The 22,390-nt window shown below is 52.8% G+C and overlaps 1 protein-coding gene across 1 annotated transcript in view; it reads right to left on the bottom strand.

The window, feature by feature from the left end:
- Positions 1–1,685: 1,685 nt before the first annotated feature.
- Positions 1,686–22,390, bottom strand: part of RUNX3 (RUNX family transcription factor 3) — a 34,890-nt gene continuing 14,185 nt past the window's right edge. The window contains exons 4-5 of the mRNA XM_054648269.2: positions 15,857–16,021; positions 1,686–4,829 (exon numbers count right to left, since the gene is read on the bottom strand). Coding sequence (XP_054504244.2) covers positions 4,306–4,829; positions 15,857–16,021 — 689 coding nt within the window. The 3' untranslated portion in view covers positions 1,686–4,305. The remainder of the gene's footprint in view (positions 4,830–15,856; positions 16,022–22,390) is intronic.

The following is a 22,390-nucleotide window of genomic DNA, read 5'->3' as shown; positions in this document are numbered from 1 at the left end:
AAAGAAAATAAAAACATTCCTGCTCTGACTGCCCCATGCTGTTGCTTCCAGCCCTGTTTTTCAGCTTCCCCCTGGAACAGAGGGAGCCCTCAGGTATTTGGGACCCTTTGGGAGGGGCTGATGTACCCCACGACCCCACACTGCTGTGCTGGGGTTCAGCTCTCCCATTTAAATGAAACTGGGGCAAAACCTGTGTGGAAGCACAAAGCAGCAGCAGCACGTTGGATGCTGGGCAGGGTAGGTGGCCTGGGTTAAAAATACCCCCAATACAAAAATGTCAACCTTATAAAAATATTACCCATGGAATAACGCAAATAATTATAATACCCATATAAAAATAATGCCCATATAAAAATCACAGCCCTCTGGCCCTCAGGTGCTGGGCACATTTAACACCACCGGCTCTCTGGGCCTCCAAGCAGGATTTTAGGTGCTGCTTTTGGCCTGACACATCCTCATCCCCTCCAGGGGCACCCCCACCAAACCCACTTGAACCCCATGGATTTCATGGATGATCCAGTGCATGTCAGTACAATAAAACCCTTTTTATTTGTCCTCTTTTTTCCCCCCTCCCTTTCCTTCTCCTTCTCTCTTCCCACTGCAGCTCTGACCGAAGCTGCAAGAAAAGCACGAATCCGTTTGGAACAGAAAGTTCCTGTAAATAACAGCTACACCTCGGGGTGTTTCCTCTCCCAGTAGCTGTGAAGAAAAGGCAGCTAACTCTCGGGTTTTCCTTGGAACATATTCCCACTGGCCAGGGCTGTGGAGCTGGGTACAAGCATTTATTGTGGTTTGGTTTGGGCTTTTCCTAATTTTTTTTTTCTTTTTTTTTCCTCTTTCCTCACGGAGATGCTGTAGAGGGAAGGCAGAGCTTTGGGGATGGCCCCGGCGCTCCTGCCCCGGGCTCATGAATAATTCTGGCGCTGAGTTCCCCGGCTCCTCGGGAGCCCCGGCCCGCAGCGCCTTGGCATCGGATCCTATTGTGGGCTGGGATTTTTTTTTCATTTCTGCCTTTCAGCTGTCATTTGGGTTCTGGAGGCGAGCGCTGAGTGCTGAGGAGTCCGGGCTCGCACCGCCCGGGAGTTTGGGTCCCGCTGCGTTTGTGCGGGGTTTTTGCGGCTGGGACGGCGCTGACAGGAGGAGGGCAGGAGGGGATGCTGGGCTGGCACACGGCTGGGCTGGCACACAGCGATCACCCTGTGCTCCACACCCCTCCGGAGAGCTTTCAATGGGTTTTCAGCCAGCTCAGGTCCTCCCACCCCATCCCGCCCCATCCCATCCCTGCCTGCCCACCCTTGTGGTGCCAAACTGTGGCCAAGAGCACCGGGGCTGGTAGCGGGATGCTCTGAATGAGCCGCAAACCAGAGCCTGCAGAAAGAAGTGACAGGCGGGAGGCGGCGGGGCCATTGTAACCATCGTTTATTGATCCACATGGCATTGACAGGAGTACACGGCGGCCGAGGCCACGGCCACGGCCCGCGGAGCAGAAACGACCCCAAACCAGAAAAGCAGAACTGTCCCCGAGCCGGGGCTCTGTCCCCACGCCAGCCCCGCCGGGCCCGGCTGCTCTCGGGGAAGCTGAGAGGCTCCTCCAGCCGCAGCTTCCCCGATGGCTTCTCCAGGAGCAGACCTTCCTCTTCCTCCTCCTCCTCCTCTGCCCCCCCACCTCCCCCCTCCCCAGTGACAAGTGCTAAAAATCGGGCTACATATTAAATATAGGGCATTACCTTCAAGTAGGGCTGGGGTATTACACAAATAACCACATTTTTTTGGTATCACTAGCGTTTTTTTTAATGTCCATCGTAAGACACCATTAAAAAACCCAACAACTTTAGCCTTCTTTATCTACAAAGATCTCTGATCTCATCTCCTTAGTCTGGTGATCTTTTACCCTGCACATACAAGTATTAGAAGCATTATTAAGAATCGTATCCTTCAACACATTTAAGAATTATATTATTATAACAAATAAGACCAAAAATTAGATTTTATAGTTAAATATTCTGTGAGCCAGACAAAGGGGCTTTACTGTACAAGCGATTGTGCATTCTTTTTTTTTTAAAAAAAGCAAATTATAGTGCAAAGCAAAAAACATTGGCCTGTCTCGTGACCATTTGCATACAACAGAGGTGCATCTATTTACACCTTCACATGACAATATGTCATAAAAACAAATTGTTGCCATTCTTTTTATTATTTTCTCTTTTAAAACTCATTACAAACAGTCTTAAATTAACCTACAGCTACGAATGCCTTGTTTCCTTTGTGCTTTCAACCAGTGGGACAGGATGACAAATGCAAAAAGGCATCAAAACACAGGCTGCCCTGTCCAGCTCCAGAGCCGGCGAGTGCCGGCGCTAAGGCAAGTGGAGGTTGCAGTTATGCTGGGGTAAGGTTTTAAAAAAAAATATTATTATTATTATTGTTATTATTATCATTCTTATTATTGAAAAGAGTTGTTCTTGGTTGCTTGTGGAACTCTGAGTGGTCATGGCAGCTCTCCAGGGCAGCCAGGATGTGCTGCTCCAGCCTCGCCGTGGTAGTGCAATTGCAGCGCTCTGTGCTGAGGGTGACCGGCTGCCAGCTGGGAGCTGGGACAGGTGACAAGGCTGGGACGCTGTGACTGAGGCACAGGGGCCAGGAGGGCAGCTCTGGGCCTTCGGTTTGCTTGTGTTTGTGGGAGAAGTGGAAGAAGAAAGCCGTGGTTACTGGTGGCACTGGGGCTGGCACTGTCCTCTGGCTGCGGGGAGGGCTCTGCAGGGCACTGGGCACTGCAGCTATGGATCCCCAGGAATCTGTGTGTGCCCAGCCCTGCCAGCACCAAGAATCCTGAATCCAGCCCCTATTCTCATGGCAGCAGAGGGCACAGGCCTGCAGGAGGTGACAAACCCAGTGTTGTGATCAGAGCTGGCCTTGGGGGAGCCCACAGCTGCCCCCACCATGGCCCTGTTTGGTTGCAATCTCTGTGGTGCCAGCTGTGAGGGTGTGTGGTGCTTGGCAGACCTGGTTCCTGCAAATGCCACCTGATGCCACCAACACCAGGGGCACCTTGAGTGCCCCCTCTTCAGCTTATTCCTCTACAGCAAGATCCCTGTGCTCGGGGTCACCTGGGGAAGGACAGGAGGGTGAGGGGATGGAAAAGGCTGCACAGCATCAATTCACAACATTCCCACCACCAGGAGTAGAAACTGCTCCTTTCTCCAGATCTCAGAGCTTTCAGGATGAACTGACACATGTGAGGCAAAATAAAAAAATTGTGTTAATCCTCTCTGGGTGAGAGCATGGGAAAGGACCAGAACAGAATTATGATGCTTTGCCACCAGCTGTGAGTGTTGCCACTCAGAGGGGACGGAAGGAACATCTGGAAAATGGTGGCAAGGCTGTGCCAAAGGTTCCTGAGCCCCTTGGAAGTGCATCTCAAACGTCTCAGATTGTCCTGAACGCCGCCTTCACTTCAGCCACCATCACTGAGGTTTGCTAAGGGGAGCAAAGAGCTGAACGGTGAGGTCAGGACAAGAGAGCAAACAAAACAAAACAAAACATCTCCATAAAAAGTACATCTTGTGTGTAAACATGGAGGAGGGGTCAGCCAGGCCGGGGGTCAGCCACATTACTGATTGACAAGTGACGACAGCGACACCAAAATGAACAATACAACTTGTGTCGTCAACAAATAATAACAATAATCACATCACAGCTCTTGTTCACGTGGCTGACTGAGCCCCAGTGCCCCTGGCTGTGCTGCAAACCCCACTGCTCTTTGGTGCTCAGGGACCCTTCACCAGTGGGGAGGGAAGGACAGGAGACAATGGGGATTTTTCTTTTTTTCTCCTTTTTTTTTTAAAGTTAAGTTCGGTCCTCCTGCACTGGCAGAGAGATGGCTCGGATGACTCCCTGGTGTCTTCTCTTCTCTGAACCATTTTGCAGAGAAAGGGTGAGACTCTCCTCACTTCTGAATGCTTTGTGTGGGGAAGAGGTGCGAGTGAGATGAACGAGAAGTGTTCTGCAAGTACCAAACATCTGATTCCACACGTCCTTGGGGTTTTTTCCCTATGTACAATCCACATACCTAAAACATATGAAGGAACCACATCAAGCGACACATTCAAGCCTCGTGGGTGTTCACCTTGAAATGTAACGAAGGTCTTGGTTGATCTTCGCTTGATGTTTGCATGCAGAGGATCCTTAACTTTTGGTTTGGAAGACTTTGGTTTAACTTTTCCCTTGGCATCACTTTGGCCGCTCCCAAAAGGAGCCACGGCGGCTGATTCAGTTAAAGACACGGGTGCCCAGCCGAGCTCCTCCTCAGTAGGGTCTCCAGACGGACTCATCCATCCTGCCCGTGGTGCTCATGGTGGTGGGGGAGTTGCTGTGGCTGCCGTCGGCGTCCACGCCGTCGCTCTGCGCGCCCAGGCTGGCGTTCATCAGGTTGCTGCCCGCCGAGGCGCTGGTGCAGGACGAGAGCATGCGGGTGGGCGAGCGCTCGCCTCCCGCCACCATGGAGAACTGGTAGGAGCCCGAGGACGTCCCGTAGTACAAGTGGTAGGGAGAGGGGTTGGCCTGGAAGGGCCTGCTCTGGTTCTGCGTGGAGCTGGGGTACGGCGGCGGCAGGTAGGTGTGGTGGAAGCGGGTGGTGGCGGGCATGCTGGTCATGCTGATGCCCCCGATGCCCGTGGCCGAGGGCGTGGCGGTGTAGGGGAAGGCGGCGGACATGGCGCCGGGGTAATGCATCCGCGGGTCGGAGAAACGCGTCTCCGTCAGCGCCGGCAGCGTGGGGAAGGAGCGCTCGAACTGCCGCGGGTCCGAGAAGGGGCTCAGCTCTGACGTGCCTGCCGGGGTGCAGGAGGAGAGGGGGTGGTTAGAGTGTGGATGCCACGGGACAGAGAGAGAGAGGGAAATGGCAAGCGTTTCTCACAGCGGCCTGTGAGACATTTTAGGGAGTTGGAAAGATGTGATAACCCGTTGAGTATAAACAATTTGCAGGTGGTGTTTTTCTACTTCGTTTTCTGTTCCTCTGAAGGACAGCGTGTGAGGAAGGTGTTTTTGTTAGTTAGCCAATAGATTAGAACCTATTGTACCACTCTATAAAACCCACGCAGTTCTTTTGAATAAAGCCTTCTTGCCTTTTCTACCTCAGGAACAGCCTCTCGCCTGTTCCTGCCTCAATCTCAGCACAAGAGCGACATTAGAGCATTCCCAAGGAATCAGAAGGGAAAGCACCTCTTGGGTCTGCCAGGGAAAAGAGCTGAGGGACTTAAATAAAAACCCTAAACCCATTTGTTTAAGTTGCTCCCATTTCCTGTCCTAAAATTTGTTGTTTCCTATCCAAGAAGGGACACGGCTAAGCTGACTTCTCTTAGGGGTCTATTCATCTCGGGCAGATTAAAGCAGCACGCCCCATAAACACAGAAAAAAGATGTTTAGCCATGACATCAGCTGTGTAGTAAATAAATGGAGGCAGGCCCCAGACGGCCGGGCCCTGGGATCATCCATCCCTGCTGTATACACACACACACACACTCACACACACACGGAGACAGGCAGGAAAAGCTGGAGCCCAGACCAGCCTGCTAAGCCTTCTTGTGGGTGGCCTGTTTGTGCTGATACCATCAGGGGATGGAGCTGATAAACACACAGCTGAAAACTCCCAAGCCAGGAGCCACTATATCCCTCTGCTCGAGTTCTCTGTGTATTTTTCTCCTTCCAAGAGGATAAAGAGAGTGAGAAATTCAGGCTCTCTGCTGGGGGAAGGGAGACTCGGGGCGGTGGGAATGTTCCCCAGCTCCATTGGATGATGGAGCCCCCCACGCCTTTTCCTGGAGGTCTAAACCCAAAGGAGGTCACAGCCAGCTTGGAACTGGAAAGGGACCTTGGCTTGGGATCCCGTCCTCCTGCAGGAAGGCCAGGTTAGAGGTGGGAACCCACAGCAGAAGCTCCTTTGAGGAGCTGGAGCCATTCCTGTGGCTCTCTCTGTTGTCCCAAGGCTGAGACAGAGCCCAGGAACCTCTGGCCTTGGTGCATTAAAGCAGAGAGAAATGAGGTTTGCTCTCCAAGGAAAGCGTCCTTCAGACCACTTCTATTTTCCTCTTGTTAAAAGCAGGGCCTTTTTCCTTTGCTAGTGGGACACCATCCAGCCTCAAAGTGACTTTTTTTGGTCGCCATCAGCTGGATTTTGTATCCCTCAGAGCAAGAGAATGTGAGGTGAGTATGCTAAACACGCCTGTTGGTTTTGGAAATGCATATACATACAAACACGCATCCAGAGGATTGTGTGGCTGCTCTGCATGCACAAGGACGTGTGTTTTAGATCTATTTATTACAATGAAGCATTTTTAACTTCTCAGGGCTGGCATTCCAGGCCCCAAAGCATTTCCCCAGGAGAAAACTCTTGATTTAATCCCTTCCAGCTACCTAGTGACACGGGCACGCTCTGGAGGAGCAGGTATGGAGGGGATTTGATGTGAACCTCCCTTCTGATCCCAGGTGAGTCCTTCAGCCGTGGAAGGAGAAGGGGAGGATCCTCCCTCCCTCGCCTGCAGCCCTTTTGCGGGCGCCCAGCAGCGCCTGCCTTCCCACGCAGGCTCCACGGAGGGGAAAGGCGGGGGAGCACCTGGTTTGTGAACGTGGCTGTGGCTTTGGGGCGAGATAAGAGAGGAGCAGAGCTCAAAGCTGTCCCGAACCGCACTGCTCTGCACACGCCCGGCGTTGGAAAGCGCCCGTGGAAGCGGCTGCCCGGCCACAGGGCCGACCCTGCTCCGTGCTGGGCTGGCTGGAAAAGCACAGCAGTGGGAAAAGCGCTCCCAGCCTGATTTCACAGCCCAGCAGGGACCCGTCCCAAAGCCGTGCTGCAGCCACAGCTGCTGCCAGGCACTGAGGTTTGAGGGAGCTGAGGTTTGGAGACCAGCTCTGCAAGAAGCAGCCTGACCACAGCCCCGTGGCAGTAGCAATCCAGCAGCATCACGGCTTGAGACGGGACCATGGGGCAGAAATCCTGCCTGCACCTGGACTGGAAAGAAAAAGTGCTCTCTTCTGAATGCCTCCCCTTAAACTTGGCAGCCCTGTACTGAGAAAAAGCAGCCTCCAAATCCCCCTCAGCCCCCAAAACACCCAGATTGTCGCTCGCTGCCTTCCCAGATGACAATCACTCAGACCACGCTCCTTCATTACTTTTCACAGCTCCATAAATAATATTCCATAAAATGCAAATCGAAATCAAACCTGAGCACTCAGGGCATATTTCCTTTTTCCTCTATAACTCACTCAAAGAGGGTTTTTTTTAGAGGCTACATTTTATTGGCCTGAACGTGCACCATTTGGCAGTGGGTCCCTGCTTCTAATTTGGACAGAAGCGTGTAAGAGCGTTAATTACGGGCTCTGTGTGTGATGAGCAAGGCACAGCGAGGCTGTGGGGAGCTCTGCCAGGCTCTGAACCCCCAGAGCACTCTGCAGGGCTGTGATCTGCGAATTTTGATCCTTCAAAAAGCGAATCCCTCAACGCGAACCCCTCAAATGGAATCCATGCCCAGCAGAGCCATGAGGCATCCGAGTGGCCGTGACCAGCTCACTTTGATCCCCGCCAGCCTTGGGCTCTAAGTCTGGCCCAGAATAAAGCTCCAGCTTTCCCTGACCGGAAAAGCTCTCAACTTTTCCCCGAGGCTACAAATAAACTCCCAAACTCTAAAAACAAAACCGCGGCGGCCCCGGCCCTCGCAGGGCCCGCCTGAGGGGGCTGCGGCCCCGCCGCCAGCAGGGGGCGCCCGCCGGGCCGCGGGAGGAGGCGGGAAAGAGGCGGGAAGGAGGCGGCCGCCAGAGGGGGCCGGGGCCTCGCCATCGCCTCGGGGCCATCGCCTCAGGGCTGCTGCTGTGTCCTGTGAGCTTCACCTCGGGGCAGCCCCTCTGTCCTGTGTCCTTCACCTCAGGGCTCCCCTCCATCCCATGTCCTTCACCTCGGGGCTCCCCTCCATCCCATGTCCTTCACCTCAGGGCTCCCCTCCATCCCATGTCCTTCACCTCAGGGCTTCCCTCCATCCCATGTCCTTCACCTCAGGGCTTCCCCTCCATCCCATCTCCTTCGCCTCAGGATTTCCCCTCCATCTTGGTCCTGGCCTCAGGGCTTCCCCTCCATCCTATCTCTTTCACTTCACAACTGTCCCTCCACCTCAGCACTGTCCCTTCTATCTTGGTCCTTGCCTCAAGGTTTCCTCTCCATCCCATCTCCTCCACTTCAGGGCAGCCCCTCCATCCTGGCTGCCGCAGATCGGAGCCACACAGCCCCAGCGCCTGCCCTGCACGCGAGGAAATCTCCACTGAAACAACCCCAGCGAGATCCAATTAAAACACGGCCATTAACACCCTCCATAACCACCTAACTCAGCAGCAAGGACCCTCTGCCACAGCCAGGTTCAAACAGCAGCCTGGAGCAAGCAGCTGCTGAGCAAAGCCAGGGAACAAGGAGTGGGTGAAGCTGCACCCTAGGACCTCACATTCCCTTTGGAATCACAGCTCAAAATGGGCTTAAAAAGCCCCTTCTTGCTGTCCCCTTCCCCAGCACACATCACACACATCTGCTCCGTAGTGCTGCCTCCGAGGATTTACTACGGTTTTCCCTCGCTTACTCGCCGTCCAGCCCCCATTTGCTTTTTTGGACCCTGGCAATCCGAGCTTGAGTACTTCAGTTGTCCAGTTGCCAATCAAAATATTTGAAGGAAATGTTTATTTTCTTCTCGAAATCACACCAGCTGCTGCACTAACTGAATAAGCCCATTTAGCTGTAAGAATTTAACCATTGTAAGAGTGAATTGAGTCCCCCAACTACTCCAAAATCTGACCCAATCTATCAGCGGAAATGTCAATGTTTTGGATGGGAGTTTGGGGAAGTGTGGAATGTGTATTAAATAAAAGCCATGTAAAGGTCAAAGCCCTGATTAGTAATGCCACTGTCTCCTCCTTAGGGCTGAGCTGCCCCGGGGACCGCAGAGGCCAGGACACACCCCATGATTTAATTGTGCAGCTGCAATTTGCACCTTTTGAGGACCCCCAAGTCCCCCCTGCATGAGGGGCCGGATAGAAACATGCTTTGAAAGCTGCTCAGCCCCTTTCCAGATAAAACAACAGCGCTGCAGTGACACAGCAGCTCCCTCTCTGTCTTTCCTTGGGTGGGTGGCCAGGACATAAATGCAAAGAGATGTCCCTGATGGGAGCCAAACCTCAGCTGGGTCATGGTGGCAAGGGCTGGCCGTGAGGTGGGAAGGGCTGGTTTGTGAGGCTGCCAACCACAGAGGTTTCTCTGGGTGTGTTCAGCCTCCTCCCTTCAGACCATGTTGGGTTTAGGAGCTGCTTCGGATGGAGTGGAACTGGTCCCTGCACCCTGGCAGGGTCAGGGCTGGTGGATCTGCTCTGAGGTCCCTGGAAGCCTTTGAGATGAGGCAATGAACCCTGCAGATGGCTTTAGGGATTGATGTGCATCCATCCCAGAGGAACAGTGGGTGCTGCCACTACCTCCTAACCCAGGAACACATCTGCTCTGCCTGGAGGGAAGAAAGGGCAGCAAAAGCAACACCAGGACCTCTTCAGTGCTGCAATGGTACCCAGAAAAGCAGCTCACCCCGGGCACGTGGCAGAGCACAGCACTGATGTACAGCAGGATCATCACTATCAGATCATCTGGGGCCAGGCAGGGACGTGTGGAACCTGAGCAGCTCCTCAGCACCCCAGATACCACCTGGTCCCCACCTTAGAGATGTGGGGAGCACGCGGTGGCTGGTGAACCCAGTCAGCAATAAACCTGAGCTCATGTGGATGTGTTACACAACAAATACTCACAGTGTGTGAGACACACAGAGAATAAAGGGAATTTAAAGGGAATGTGATAGCCTGGCACTCTCCAAGTGTATAGAATATAAAATATCATCAGCCTGGCCATAGATCACTGTTCTAATTCTAGGCATATGTGTGCCTTGTGAAATTGTCATGAAAATCTACCCCAGGGGAAAAAGCCCTGCTTTCCTGTCTCACTGCACAATGATTGACGACAATGTAAACACTAATGATACTTTATGCTTCTGTGTATAACACACCAGCATGTGTGTGACAGTGGGAACAGACATTCCTGCTCGGGATATACCTTTGGCTGTTTTTTCTCTGCTCACTTCTGTCGTGCTTGGACCTCCAAGCCACCTTTGAGCATTTTTCTGATCTTTGTCCCTCTCCGCTTCTGACAATAACTCCATGTGGGAGCAGGGAGAGGCAGGTGGCCAAGAGAAGGAGAGAATCTCCATGGAAAGGTGCACGAGATGCATCTGATCTCTGAAGGCCCAGCTCATCTCTAGAGAAGGCGCCGCTCTCCTCCCCACCCACGCATGCAGGCACGCTCTCACGCCTCTGTCACGTATGTTAACAAGTTCATTTGTTTCCAAGTCAGGGCCAACTAAAAAAGAAAACGGCCCCTTCCTCTCAGCCCACGTAAAACAGAGCAAAATATATTTTGGGGGAGGAGGGGAGGTGTTGAAAAAAAAAGGAGGGTGTGAACAGCATCCGTTGTTACACGCCCATGGAGCAGGGCTCTGTATCTGATAGAACCAGCTCACAAACTGGGTGCACGGACTTCCTCTGCAGCCTGAAAAAAAATGCAAACCCCAAACCAAAACACAACAACACACAGGTCCTTATCACAGCATCGCCAGGCACCACCTCTACACTGCCAAGCACGTTTGCTGCTCAGTTTTGTGATTCTCCCTGAACACCGTGTGCTGCCGTGCACTCACACACGCAGGCCCAAACCCACCGTGCCGAGCAGCACAAACCCAGCCAGCTCCTGGGTCCTCTCCCACCCCAAACACACTGGGGAGCAGCAGAGCAGGGAAAATCCCAGGTGTTCTAAGCTCAGTGAATCGTGCATCTCAACCTCCTCTGCAAACCCTGCCAGCTCCATCGGGATGCTCCAATTCTCGGAACCCATCCTTCTGGGGATGACCCACCTCCTAATTCCAGTGTGGATTCATGCAGGACCAGTTCAGCCCCATGTCCTGTGCCTGCAGTGTCCTCCAGAGCTCACAGGAGCTCCTCTGCCTCGCCGTGTTTACCCCCTCGATGTATTTACACGGAGCAACCGGCTCCGCTCCCCGCCTGCCCTTTGCTAGACTAAACAAGCCCAGCTCTCCCAGCTTCCGGCACAGCCTCGCTCATCCCAGAGCCCTCTGCCCGCATCCCCCTGCCCGGCACATCCCGCCGAGCTAATGAATAACGGTGCTAATTGGAGCGGGTGGGTGGGCTGAGCGGGGACCGCGGGCACTCCCCTCCGCCCTGCCCGCGCTTTGCTCTTTACCTGTATTCAAAGGGTATTAAAACAAATTAACAAGCCCTGACTACATAAAAGGAAGCTGCTGGATTTACAACCCAGCCTGCAGCTAGACCACCTTGCCTGCCGAGCAGGTTTGGGCCAGGCCACGTCTGCCATGGGAATCCCACTGCGGAGGGGTGATGGCACAGGGGCTCCAGCGGCCAGGAGCCCGGCTGGGGGCTGCCCACCCCGCTCTGAGAATGGCACTGCAGACCCCAGCACTCTGGAAAACCCAGGATGGCACCCCTGAGGCAAATCCCGAGGGACTCCTTGCTGCTCTGTAAGGATGCAGCACCCGGAGCTGTGGCCGGGGTTGGCCACACGTCCATGGCACAAAGGCAGCGGTCGCAGGTGCCTGGACTCTGTCCTGGGGGAATCTCCTGCTCAGCACTGCTCTGTGGCTCATCTGTGACAGTTCCATGCCAAATTCGCTGGAGGGACATCACAAATGTAAAGGAGAGGAGCAGAAAAGCAGTTTAAAGATAGACACAGAAGCCTGAAAGCAGGCAGGAAACCCATCTCGAGCGTGTTCCTTCCTTTGAGGCTGAAGCTGAATCCCACAATATGTTTTCTTCCCACTAATGCTTGCCTAGCTTCCTTTGGAAACAATTTAGTCTCTGCCCGTGGTAGAATGTTTTTATCCATTAAGAAACGGATATTTTAAAGAAACCATAAGTCAATCTGGACAGGGATTAGGAAGCAGCAATTCAGTGTATTTGCTGGGCCCATAATTCAGGACTTAACCTCAGAGCAGCCACGTTGCATTTCGGAAACAATAGGGGCACTTGCTGCCTATGCCAAGAGGCTTCTTAAAAGTAATGTAATACTTTAAAAATGTATATTTAAAAAGAAAAAGAGAGAGAAAGACTTTACTTTAAAGGCATATGATGGAGCATTCTGCTGATGATAAAAAAGTTGTGCTGGCCTGAAGTAATGGATTGGGAATGAAGCTGAGCAAATTCCAGATCAGGAGATCTGAAGCTCTTCAGTGAACACAGAGTCTCCCAAAAACCATTCTGCAGGCACTAAGAGAGGCTTGCAAAAGGGTCTGACATTTACTGTCCTCCCTGTGAAATCAAGGGAGTTTGGCTTCTCTGGAGCAAAAACAAGAGTGTGCAGGGGGACATGAAGTGCCTCAATCAAAACAGTTCGCTCTGGTACTGAGGAGATCCAATCTAAAATCCCTTTGCAATTGTCCTGGTGAGCACAAGGCCCCTCCATGCTGCTGGACAAGGCACACAATTGCTTTTGAGTGGTTGAAGATGTTTCCACCACAGAACTCGGGCATGGGCGGTCCTGCTCTGCTGTGCTGGGAACAAAATGGTTCAGCCTGAGCCCCTGCTGAAACACAGGCAAGGGAGGACACAGAGAACTGGGGAGGACGTGTGTCTGTCACCAGCCCACCTTCCCTGAGCCAGGGGGCCCCGAGAAGCAGCTGAAGGCAGACAGCAGAAGTCCCTTTAACATCTTGCTTCGCTTCTGAGAGCTACTTGATTTTTTTTAAGCTAAAAGGCAAAACTGGACTGAAGCAGGCACGCAAGGCTCTGGCTTCACATGCCCCATAATAAGGAACCATTTCAAGCCATCCTAATGACAGCTTGGTGTCTCGCTGTGGGGATGGCAGAGCTGGGATTCCTAACACTCACATTTTCCAGACCTCTCTGGAGAAGCATGGGGCCAAATCCTCAAAAGAGGCTCTGCTTGGTTGAAGCCTGGGAAGCAGAGCTGGATGGTGATGGGGGTCTGCCTGTCTGACCTACCCAGCACTGGGCCAGATTCTCATCACAGCTACAGGGGTGATGCCAGAGTTACCCTATTTACTCCCAGAACAGCACAAGTGGGAATGTGATCTGGTGTGTGCAGGGTTGCCAGTGTCCATCCCATTTGGGGACAGGCATGGGAAGGGATCAAGTCTCTGCCCATCTGAGTGGGGCAAGGCAAGGCCAGAGCCACTGAAATACCCTGGCACTGGAGAGAGCAGGATCCGACCCGCTCGCTATCAGAGCCGCGCTCTCTCCTCCCGTATTTCCTGGCATGCCCTTCAGAAACCACCAGCTTTCTCCTACCAGGAGGGTTTTGGTTTGAGACCATCTAACCTCAGCATGATCATTTTACATGGGGGCTATTTATAACCTCCAGGGGCTGCTTTACTGAAAGCCTCTGCGAGTGGCTGAGGGCCAGACCCTTCTCCCACTCCCCGCGGCGCCCTTGCTGTGATCTCCACCACAGCCACAGCTTTCCCTCCTCAGGAGGAGAGATTGGACTGGGCCAGAGCACACACATCTCCCAAGAACCCCAGATAAACACTGATAAACACTGTCTCCTGCCTGCCTAAAAACCCAAACTCCACGTGCCATGTGCAGGGATTTGAGGTGCTGGGATCCCCCCACAGTGGCTGATGCTGTTCCTGAGCATCCCAGCTCCAGCCTGCTTTTGCCAGGAGCGGATTAGGAAGCTTGTGCAAACTGCTTGGTCAGCAGGACAGGGAAGCCAAGCACCCCTGGCACACAAGCAGGGGGAGCTGGGCGCTGCTGGAGGGAAAAACCTCCCTGTCCCCCTCTTAATCCCTGCACAGGGATGCTAAAAACATTAACCTTGGGAAGCACCCCGTGGAAGATAGCGGGGGCCGGATGAACCCCAGCCTGCCCCATGGCCCCTCCCTGCTGGTATCTCGTTCTGCTTCCCACTAATCGGCCTCTCCTGTGTGTTACCCAAGAACGTGCCAAGTCGTGAGAATTACAGGCCTGTTAACTCCCGTGTTGTTCTTGGCACGGGCCGGGCTCCACTTGCTCGGGTAAAAATTATGATCTTTGTGAATAAGCCGTGTGTGTGTGTGTGTGCAAGAGAAAGAGGGGTTTTAAAAATGATGATTATGATTGGTCATAGCCAGAGCTGTGTCAAAAGGACAGGGCTGAGATGAAAATGACTGAGCTGCTCCTGCTCCGAGTTACGCTGGTAGGAACCCGCAGTCATTTTAAGACGGTTCCTCCGACTCGGGAACAAGGGAGCCAAGAGCCGAGCGTGCACAAACCGCCTTTTGCAGCATTCCTGGGACTTCGGATTCACTCCGCAGGAATGATTTCAGAGGCTAATTTTGTGTGTCTCCACTCCTGCTGTCACTTGACATTTGGGAATTTGGCAGGGGCGGTAGCTTGTGGCCAACTCCATTTTTTTTCTTGTTGAATTTGTGTCATCACCTGATTCTTTGCTCCAAACGGCGCTCTTTGGGTTTCTGGCACTGCAGGGGGCTGTGCTAATTTAAAATACAAATCTTTTTTTCTTCCCCCAAGAATCTCTTTCTTTATGATGCGGCCAACGGGACAAGCCTAGAAAACTCTTTCTCTCTCTCCTGCTTTTTTTTTTTTAAAAACCTAAACGATAGTCCTACACAAAATGCCCGTGTTCTTCTCATAAACCTTGCTAATATCAATGAAAATTCCAAGCATGGAGATTTGCATTTCAATGAGAAAGAAATTAAATTTTCTCTGTAATTTTGGGTTGGGAGGAGCAGCGCAGCTTTTACAGTTCGGGTAACATTTTCAAACATGTTTTTACACCCAAAACTCCCTCTTTGCTAATGACTTTCAAACAAGGCTGAGGCTTTCAAACAATCATATCCCTTCTGAAAACGCAGCACGAGGGTTTTGGGAGCTTTTTCTATGAAACTTTCCCAGAAGGGCCTATTCTCACCAAAATTCCAAATACAGACAGCTTAAGTACTGTTCCTTGAAGCCCTGTTAGTATCTCTGCTGATTTCTGAAGGAAAAGAACCGGCGAGACTAAAAGTGCATGGAAAAGCAGCACAGAAAAGGACGGGAGAATGGTCTCTAATTCATCCTGGTGGCATCTGCCTATGCAGAAAGACAGGAGCAGCACAGCAGCTGAGGTATTTTAAAGCCTTGCTTAGTTTGGGACTGAAATTCCAGGATTAGCAGCCTGGTCTCTGTCAGGTAGCTCCAGTGGCAATTCCTGCCCCTGTCCTGGCAGCAAGCTGCGGATTCCTGGGGAACGCCCAGGGACTCGGGCGCTCTTTGCCGCTGGCAGATCTGGGAAGAGCAAAGCTCTGTGTGTGTGTGTGTGCCCGTGCAGGTGTGCATCCGTGTGGGGAATTATGCTGGAGCTGGGCGAGGGATAACCACACTTGGCACCCACACAATGATAAGAAACCGTTGGGATTAGCATGTAAAGCACGGAACACCCTCTCTGGCTGATGCATAACCATAGCGCGGCTGCCTTCATGTCAGAGGAGCTGCTGGGTTCAAAGGGTGCTGCTCTCACCTCCCTCACGCTCCTGATGCTCATTTGCTCCTCAAAACCCGGCTCTGATGGTGCAAAAAGTGACTTAATGGGTGCAAAAAGGCTTCCAAGGTCAAGAAATCCACACAAGCCCCTCCCTGGCACCTTAAGCAGGGGAGAGCCAGACTCCAACTCTAAAATCCCATCCAGGGGTTTGTTCCCACTCAGCCATGCCTGGAAGACGAGGGTTTGGGGGTGACACTGGGAGCCCCAGGTGGTTACCTTGGATTGGAGTCTGAGCCTGGGAGCCGAAGTGGCTCGGGGTGCTGAGGGATCCACGGGGGTTGGGTGTTGTCGGGGTGACTCTCATGGACTGGCGCAGCCGCTCCAGCTCTCCGTAGCGGTCGGTGAAGGGTTTGGCTTGGTCTTCCAGCTTTTGTCTGTGCCCTGGAACATGATAAAAGAGTCTGGTATCTGATCAGCTCCCCTTTGGCTGCAGCAGCCTGGTTACACAGGGAGCCAGCCTCTGTCTCTGTGGTTTGCTGTTACTCACACAGAATAATGGGTGCCAGCCCTGGCAGAGAGCAGCTCCCAGGGCAGGTGGACACAGAGTGACCCACATGGGAGGCTCCAGATCATCCAGAAAGTTTCCAGGCAAGGAGCTGGATCAGGATGCCCTGCCTGAGTGACCAACCTCCCCCAGCCCTCACTGACTCTGTACATGGAGGGGAGACATGTGCAAGGCAGGAGAGACCATGTCCTTGCAAAGTGGGGACTGGGGAACCGGCAAAAATTGAATTTTAAGTATTTTCTGCAGCATTTGCTTATTGCTTAATGAACAAACTCCCATCTTACTCCAGCCCCCTCCCAGCTGTGCCCACCCAGCTCGGTCAGAGCCAAGTGGGGCTGGAGGAGGCGCAGGAGGGATGGGATCAGCCCTCGCTGGTACCACACCTTGGCCACCTCACTTTGCTTCTCTCTGTTCCTCTTTCCTCCCCATACAACGGGCAGACTAATCACCCACCTCCCCCAGGCAGGGCAGCAGCTAATGAGCGTTCATAAAGCACTCCCAGCTCCTGAGGTAGCAGCTGCTGGCACAGGGCAATAATTATTAAATTTATGCTAATTGTCCCGAGGCGAGAGGCGCATGAAACGCACTTGATACATAACTTTCACATTTTACTGGATTAATCATCGCCAAACAGCTTCGCTCTCTCTGGACCGGATTCCAGTCTCAGTTACACCCGCACAAAGCTGGAGGGGCTCCAGAGGAGCCCCAGCTTCACATCAGAGCAGGGTTCAGACCTTGGCTTCTCCTTGCTGTTCCCCTGCCGCAGCCAGACTGCCCCCAACACCCCCAGCTCTCTGCACCTGCCACGGAGGGACCTTGCCCGGGTGGCACCGCCTCATCCCGGCTCCATCCCAGCGCTCAGGGGCACTGGAGGTGTGCAGGCACGCCGGGAGAGAGGCTGGCAAGAAACCCTTCTGCAGCACTTCAGAGAGCTGGTCCTTATCAGATCCTACAGCCCGACATCCACCAAGCCAAGCTCAGCCCTTGGTGGCTTCTAAAGAAGAAAAGGAAAGCAAAGCAGTGCGTTTAGAAGGCAATGAACGAACGCAGGCACCTCTCACCCCCCCTGCCCTTCCCCCTCACATCTGCACAGCTCTGTGAGCTGTGTCAGTTTATAGCAAAGTCACAGAAAGTCCCCACACTTCCCCTCCCTAAATCCAGCGTCTGGTATCTCCTGATCTCCCACTTGCCTGGCTGAGGCTGTGCTTGCCAGGCTGGCTGTGGGGATGCTGGGATGGGAGGGGAGCTCCAAGGGGAGCTCACACTCCCAGCTGAGCTCCATGGGTGTCCCAGCAGCAAACCCATCCCAGCCACAGATTCTGAGGGGCTTTGACCCCTCTCTGCTCTCTCCACAACCAGGTGAGCCCCACCATCCCCTGCAAGCTCCATAATCCCCACATTTCCAGGGATGCGAGGGTCCAAACTGAGGGAAAACATGCTGGCACCAGAGAGGAAAACTTGGGGAGGACAAACCCAGCAGAAAGCAAAACCCCAGCGGTATTTTGAAAATGTATTTTCCCTGCTGTGTGAAGCAAACCAAGGAAACCTCAAAGCAAGACCATAAACGATCTATTCTCATCTCTGTGTGTCCCCAGACCTCAGGCACCTCTGCATTATCCAGGGCCTTCGGAGCTGTGAGCAGCATCTGTCACGTAGTGCTTTCTCTGGGGGTAAAGTGTGTGCACTGAGATCTCTTATTTTAGCCCACATTTTATTATTTCACTATACATTTAAGCACAGAAGAAGAAAAGTAGTGTTATATTTCACCTTTACCCAGTTTCTTTGGGCAGAGCTTCGCAGGAAAGCCAAAAAGGACTTCAAAGACCAAGTTCCTCAGAAATCTAATGAAAATTAAATTCCCTTCCTCTATCTCAGCACAAACCCTATCCTGTGGTGGTATCTGGCATGTGACAGGGAAAATCCTGAAAAAATATATCAAGTGATCTCTATGCTGATAAAGTTTAGAAAGATTATTCAGCCATGCAGCCCCACCAAGGGCTTCATGTGCCTGTATCATGCTGCACTGTGGTTGCTCTGGTGCCCACGCTATTTGAACGTGGGCACAGTCCCGTGAGCTTTGCCAGCCTGGAGCAAACACATCCAGAAGGGGCTGGTTTGTGGGGAGACCCAGCAAAACCTCCCAAACCCCTGAAACCATCCTGCTGAAAAGAAAGAGGAAAACTTGACGCAAATGTAAGGGAAGACAAACACAGGGGTGGTGGGATCAGGGCTCTTCCCAGCCCCTCTCCCGTCTGTGTCTCACCTTGTCCCCATGTGTGGGATCTGGCAGCCCCAAACCCTGTGAAACAAGGCAGAGAATGAGTTAAAAACCACCAGCTTGGCCTGCCAGCCCTCTTTAGCTCAGGCTGTCTCCCCAGGACTTCCTGCCGCTTGTCACTTAGGGCTGGGGACGTCAGACTTTGTCACGCAAGAGAGAATCGCTGTTAATGGGTTTCTTTCATCAGAACAACCTGAGCTTTTGAATTTCTGCAGCGGTTGGCTTCATTAAAAGCCCTTCCCCATCTGCCCACAGCTGTCACGGAGAGGAAACCAGTGAACAATAGCTCATACCTTAGAGAACAGGAAGGTGGTTTCTACCTTCACCCAAGCACTGACTCAAAGCCTCCCGAAGCCAGTGGGTGGATTTTCACTCAACTTCAAACAGCCCCAGCCCTCATCCCAAAAGAATCTGTCTGAGAAGCCTTAATCACCCCAACCTGTGAGTTTTCGGGCACAAAAGGCACTGCTGAGGTTGGAGATTCTGCGCTGCATTTCCAGCTGGGCCACCACTGGCTTGTAGGTCAATATTTATGGAAGCAGCAGAGCCCAGCATGGTCAAATGGTGGCAGCTCCTGACCTTGGGCACTCCTTGTCAGCAGCGCCAGGGTTTTAACGCTGGATCGGGTTTCAGAATCGGTTAACTCCGGTATTGAACGTGACATGATGTAAACATTGACAGATCACCTACAATCCTGATGTAATAACAAGATCTGTATCAGCATATCAAACAAACTATCCCATTGAACACTTCCCAGCTGGAAGAGCCGACGTGAATTTGACACTTTAGGCCAGTAATAAGAAGCATACTGGAAGTTTTGGATGTTTCCTTGGAATGCAGACAGCGAAGCAGTGTGTGCCACACGAGCTCAGGCCCTCAGAGCTATGATTTAAAGACATATTTTCTGCATTAAAATATTTCAAAGACCAAACAGAGTCTGCTCTTCCTTCTAGGAGTGTGCAACCTGATGTGGCTTCCCAAGCCAGGACCAGGACGGGGTTTCCAGGCTGTGGAGGGGGAGTTCCAAAAGCAGCTGATTTCCTCAGATTACTGAGATGCAGAATATTAAGTTGAGCACAGGTAGAAAGGGGCTCCAGGAACTTCATGGCTTGAGCGACACCAAAATCCCAGAGCCGAGAGATTTGATTGAAGCAAACCCTCAGTGGGGTGAATGGGAGCCCCAGTTGCCTGATTTCTCTGCAGATGGAGTGAGATGAGAGCTGGGGAGCTGCAGAGCCCCCTCCCAGCCCTGCTGGGCTCAGAGCTGGGTGTCACGCTCACCCCCAGCCCCCGGCTCAGCCCCGCGCTGCCGGGAGAGCAGATGGTGGGAAGTGGCTTGGCCCTCCCCGGGAGCCTGGCTGCGGAATGCTGGCGGCAAGCTGGAGCGGAGGAAACGCCGAGGGACGTTCAGGAGCACACACACACACACACACTGCAGATCATTGCCTCAGCCCCAGACAGGAGGAGACACAGCCAGGAGAGGGTGGCATGGGCTGGCACAGCAGCATGAGCCACGCTCAGCCTCCTTCAAAGCATCGGAGCATCCCCCTGGCATTCCAGCATCCTCCCACCAAGGCTGTGCTCAAATATTCCCAGCCTCACTCCAGGGCTGAGCCGGGCTCACCAGGAGCAGTCCCTGCACATAAAGCCATGGCTTAGTCTCTACACGTCCGTGAGAAGGGACCACAAGAAAGGAATCAGCAGTGGATAAAACTCTGTCTCAATGTGCAAAACACCTTTCAAATCCCTCCTCCCGTGGCCCTCAAAATAGGTACTTCAGAGAGACGCGCCAGTCCTCTGCAGAGGCTGGAATTTTTTCCCAGTCTGAGTCTCGGCTAGACTATCAAGTCCCAGCATGTGCTCCAGAAAGAAGCCACATGTGAAACTCCCATGTTATGGGAACAGCAGGCCTGTCCCTTGCAGCTGATGCTGGGCTGGTTTCGCCTTTGCACACCTCTAGCACAGGGCAAGAACGTGGCTCAGGCTCTCCCTGGAGTCCCACCTCCAGCTCTAGAGCTGCCATGGGAAATGCCCAGCCAAGAAGAATTCAGAGCAACCCCACTGGCAGGGAAGGAGGGAGGACAGTGAAGAGGAAGGAGGGAGGACAGTGCAGAGGAAGGAGGGAGGACAGTGCAGAGCTGGGAGCTGGAAGGGACTCAAACGTGACGCAGGATGACGGAGGTGCCCTCCGAGCCCCAGCGAGAGCCAACCCCGCTGCTAAAATCAGAGCCCAGGAGTTCACAGGAGGGAGCAGGAGGGAAATGTTGGGAGGCACCATCCCTTGTGCTGCTGAACAAAGTCAGGCACAGATAACTCATTATTCACATGTTTGAAGTGGGCCTGCTTACGCCATTTGGAAGGAGAATCAGTCACGGCCGGGCTTTGCTTTGGTTTCCTCTGGCTTTCGTGAGACACTGCTGCTACTGTCTTTCTGCAGCTCGGGGAGAAAGGGGAGTGTGGCGCAATGCGCCCCGGCTCGCTTGTCCTGGCACAGCCTTCACACCAACAACCAAAGGAAAATAATATTTAAAGGGGTGGGGGAGAGAATTAGGAAGGAAAAAAAAAAAAAGAAAAGAAAAAAAGGCTGCTAATTTATAAAGCTTTTTTAGCTGGTGGTGGTCTGAGATGAATTGGCTGCCTCTAAAAGGATGAAAATAAATATCCCTCTTTTTGAAGGAAATAGGCTGGCTCCGGGCCAGCTGGCAGGAAGCACAGAGATATGTTGCATTTACAGTAGGTTTTTAGTGTCTGAAGCTCCAGCAGCGGGAGAGATGTTCGTTCTGGGCAGGCTGGGATTGATTAGGAGGCTTTGGGAGCCCCTGATCTCCTCTCACTCCTGGCTTAGTGCTGAGACCTCGCCTCTGCCTCTCTCCCTGCCCGCCCTGTGCCCACCCTGGCAAGTCTCTGACAAACCCTGTTGGGGCCTTAGATTGTGCTGGGAGACCCCAAAACTGAGCCCTCCAGAAGGAAAACAAAGCAGGGCATTAATTTAAACAGAAATCCACGGAAGTGCTTCCAAAAGCTCCAGGGACCCAGGAGCTGTGGCCCATTCCCAAATCAAAGGGAAAATCACGCCCAAATTTCCACACAACTGCAGCTCAAATGCCTGAAGGACACAGGATGCCTATTTCCAGGGTTTCAAGAGTCTTTCTGGATTTACAAAAATATTTGAAGGTGGGTAAAATTCATCAGGTTTAAGCATTCAGGTCACTTGTGCCTTGCTGAAAATCCCCACCAGAGCTTTCCTGCCTTTTTCCATCCAGAGTAAGAACTCTGAAAATCTGCCCCTGAGACTGCAGAGTGAACTGGGTGGGGGTTAAAAGTTGTGATTTACAGATATGAAAGCTGCAGCCCGGGCGTCACAGCGCAGCAGGTGGGCGCACATCTGCGGGAAATCGGGCAGCTTTCAGAACAGGGTGCAAAAACCACCAGCCCCGACGGCCTCTCTGCAGTCACTCCCCGTTCCAGGAAAGCAAAATTCACTTATGGGCTGTGATCTGGTTCTCATGGAATCAGGAAAACTCCCTGATTCCAAGATTTCTGAGCCGGGTGCTGGGAGGAAGCAGACAGGTCTCAAGGACATCCAGCTGGTATTGCCTCAGCCCTGGCTGAGATCAGGTTTTCAGATTCCATAGATCCATGGAGAGATGCCAGTCCCAGTGAGCTCCTGCTGCTATCTAACAACCTGGACTGGGACCTACCAGTAGAGCTGGTTTCTCCCAGATCACAACCTGTTCCATTAGGGCAAGCACATCAAATTCCTTGGGGTGACACTGGTTAAGGACACGGTGCCCGGGATGGGGAGGACCAGCTGCTGGGCTCAGCCCTGTGCAAGGAATGTGCCGTGGTTCAGCTGATGGAGCTGAGATGTCCCTGCACTGTGGGGAGGGAGCAGCAATTTGCCAGCCTGGCCTCTGCTGTTGGGAACAGACCTGAGTTTTCTCAAGGTTTGAGGATGCTGAGTGCT

The sequence above is a fragment of the Agelaius phoeniceus genome, chromosome 22 (assembly GCF_051311805.1).
Source record: "Agelaius phoeniceus isolate bAgePho1 chromosome 22, bAgePho1.hap1, whole genome shotgun sequence".
In the NCBI taxonomy this organism is placed as follows: domain Eukaryota; kingdom Metazoa; phylum Chordata; class Aves; order Passeriformes; family Icteridae; genus Agelaius; species Agelaius phoeniceus.
Note: the sequence above shows the minus strand (reverse complement) of the source record. Positions and strands in the feature narration are given on the sequence as shown.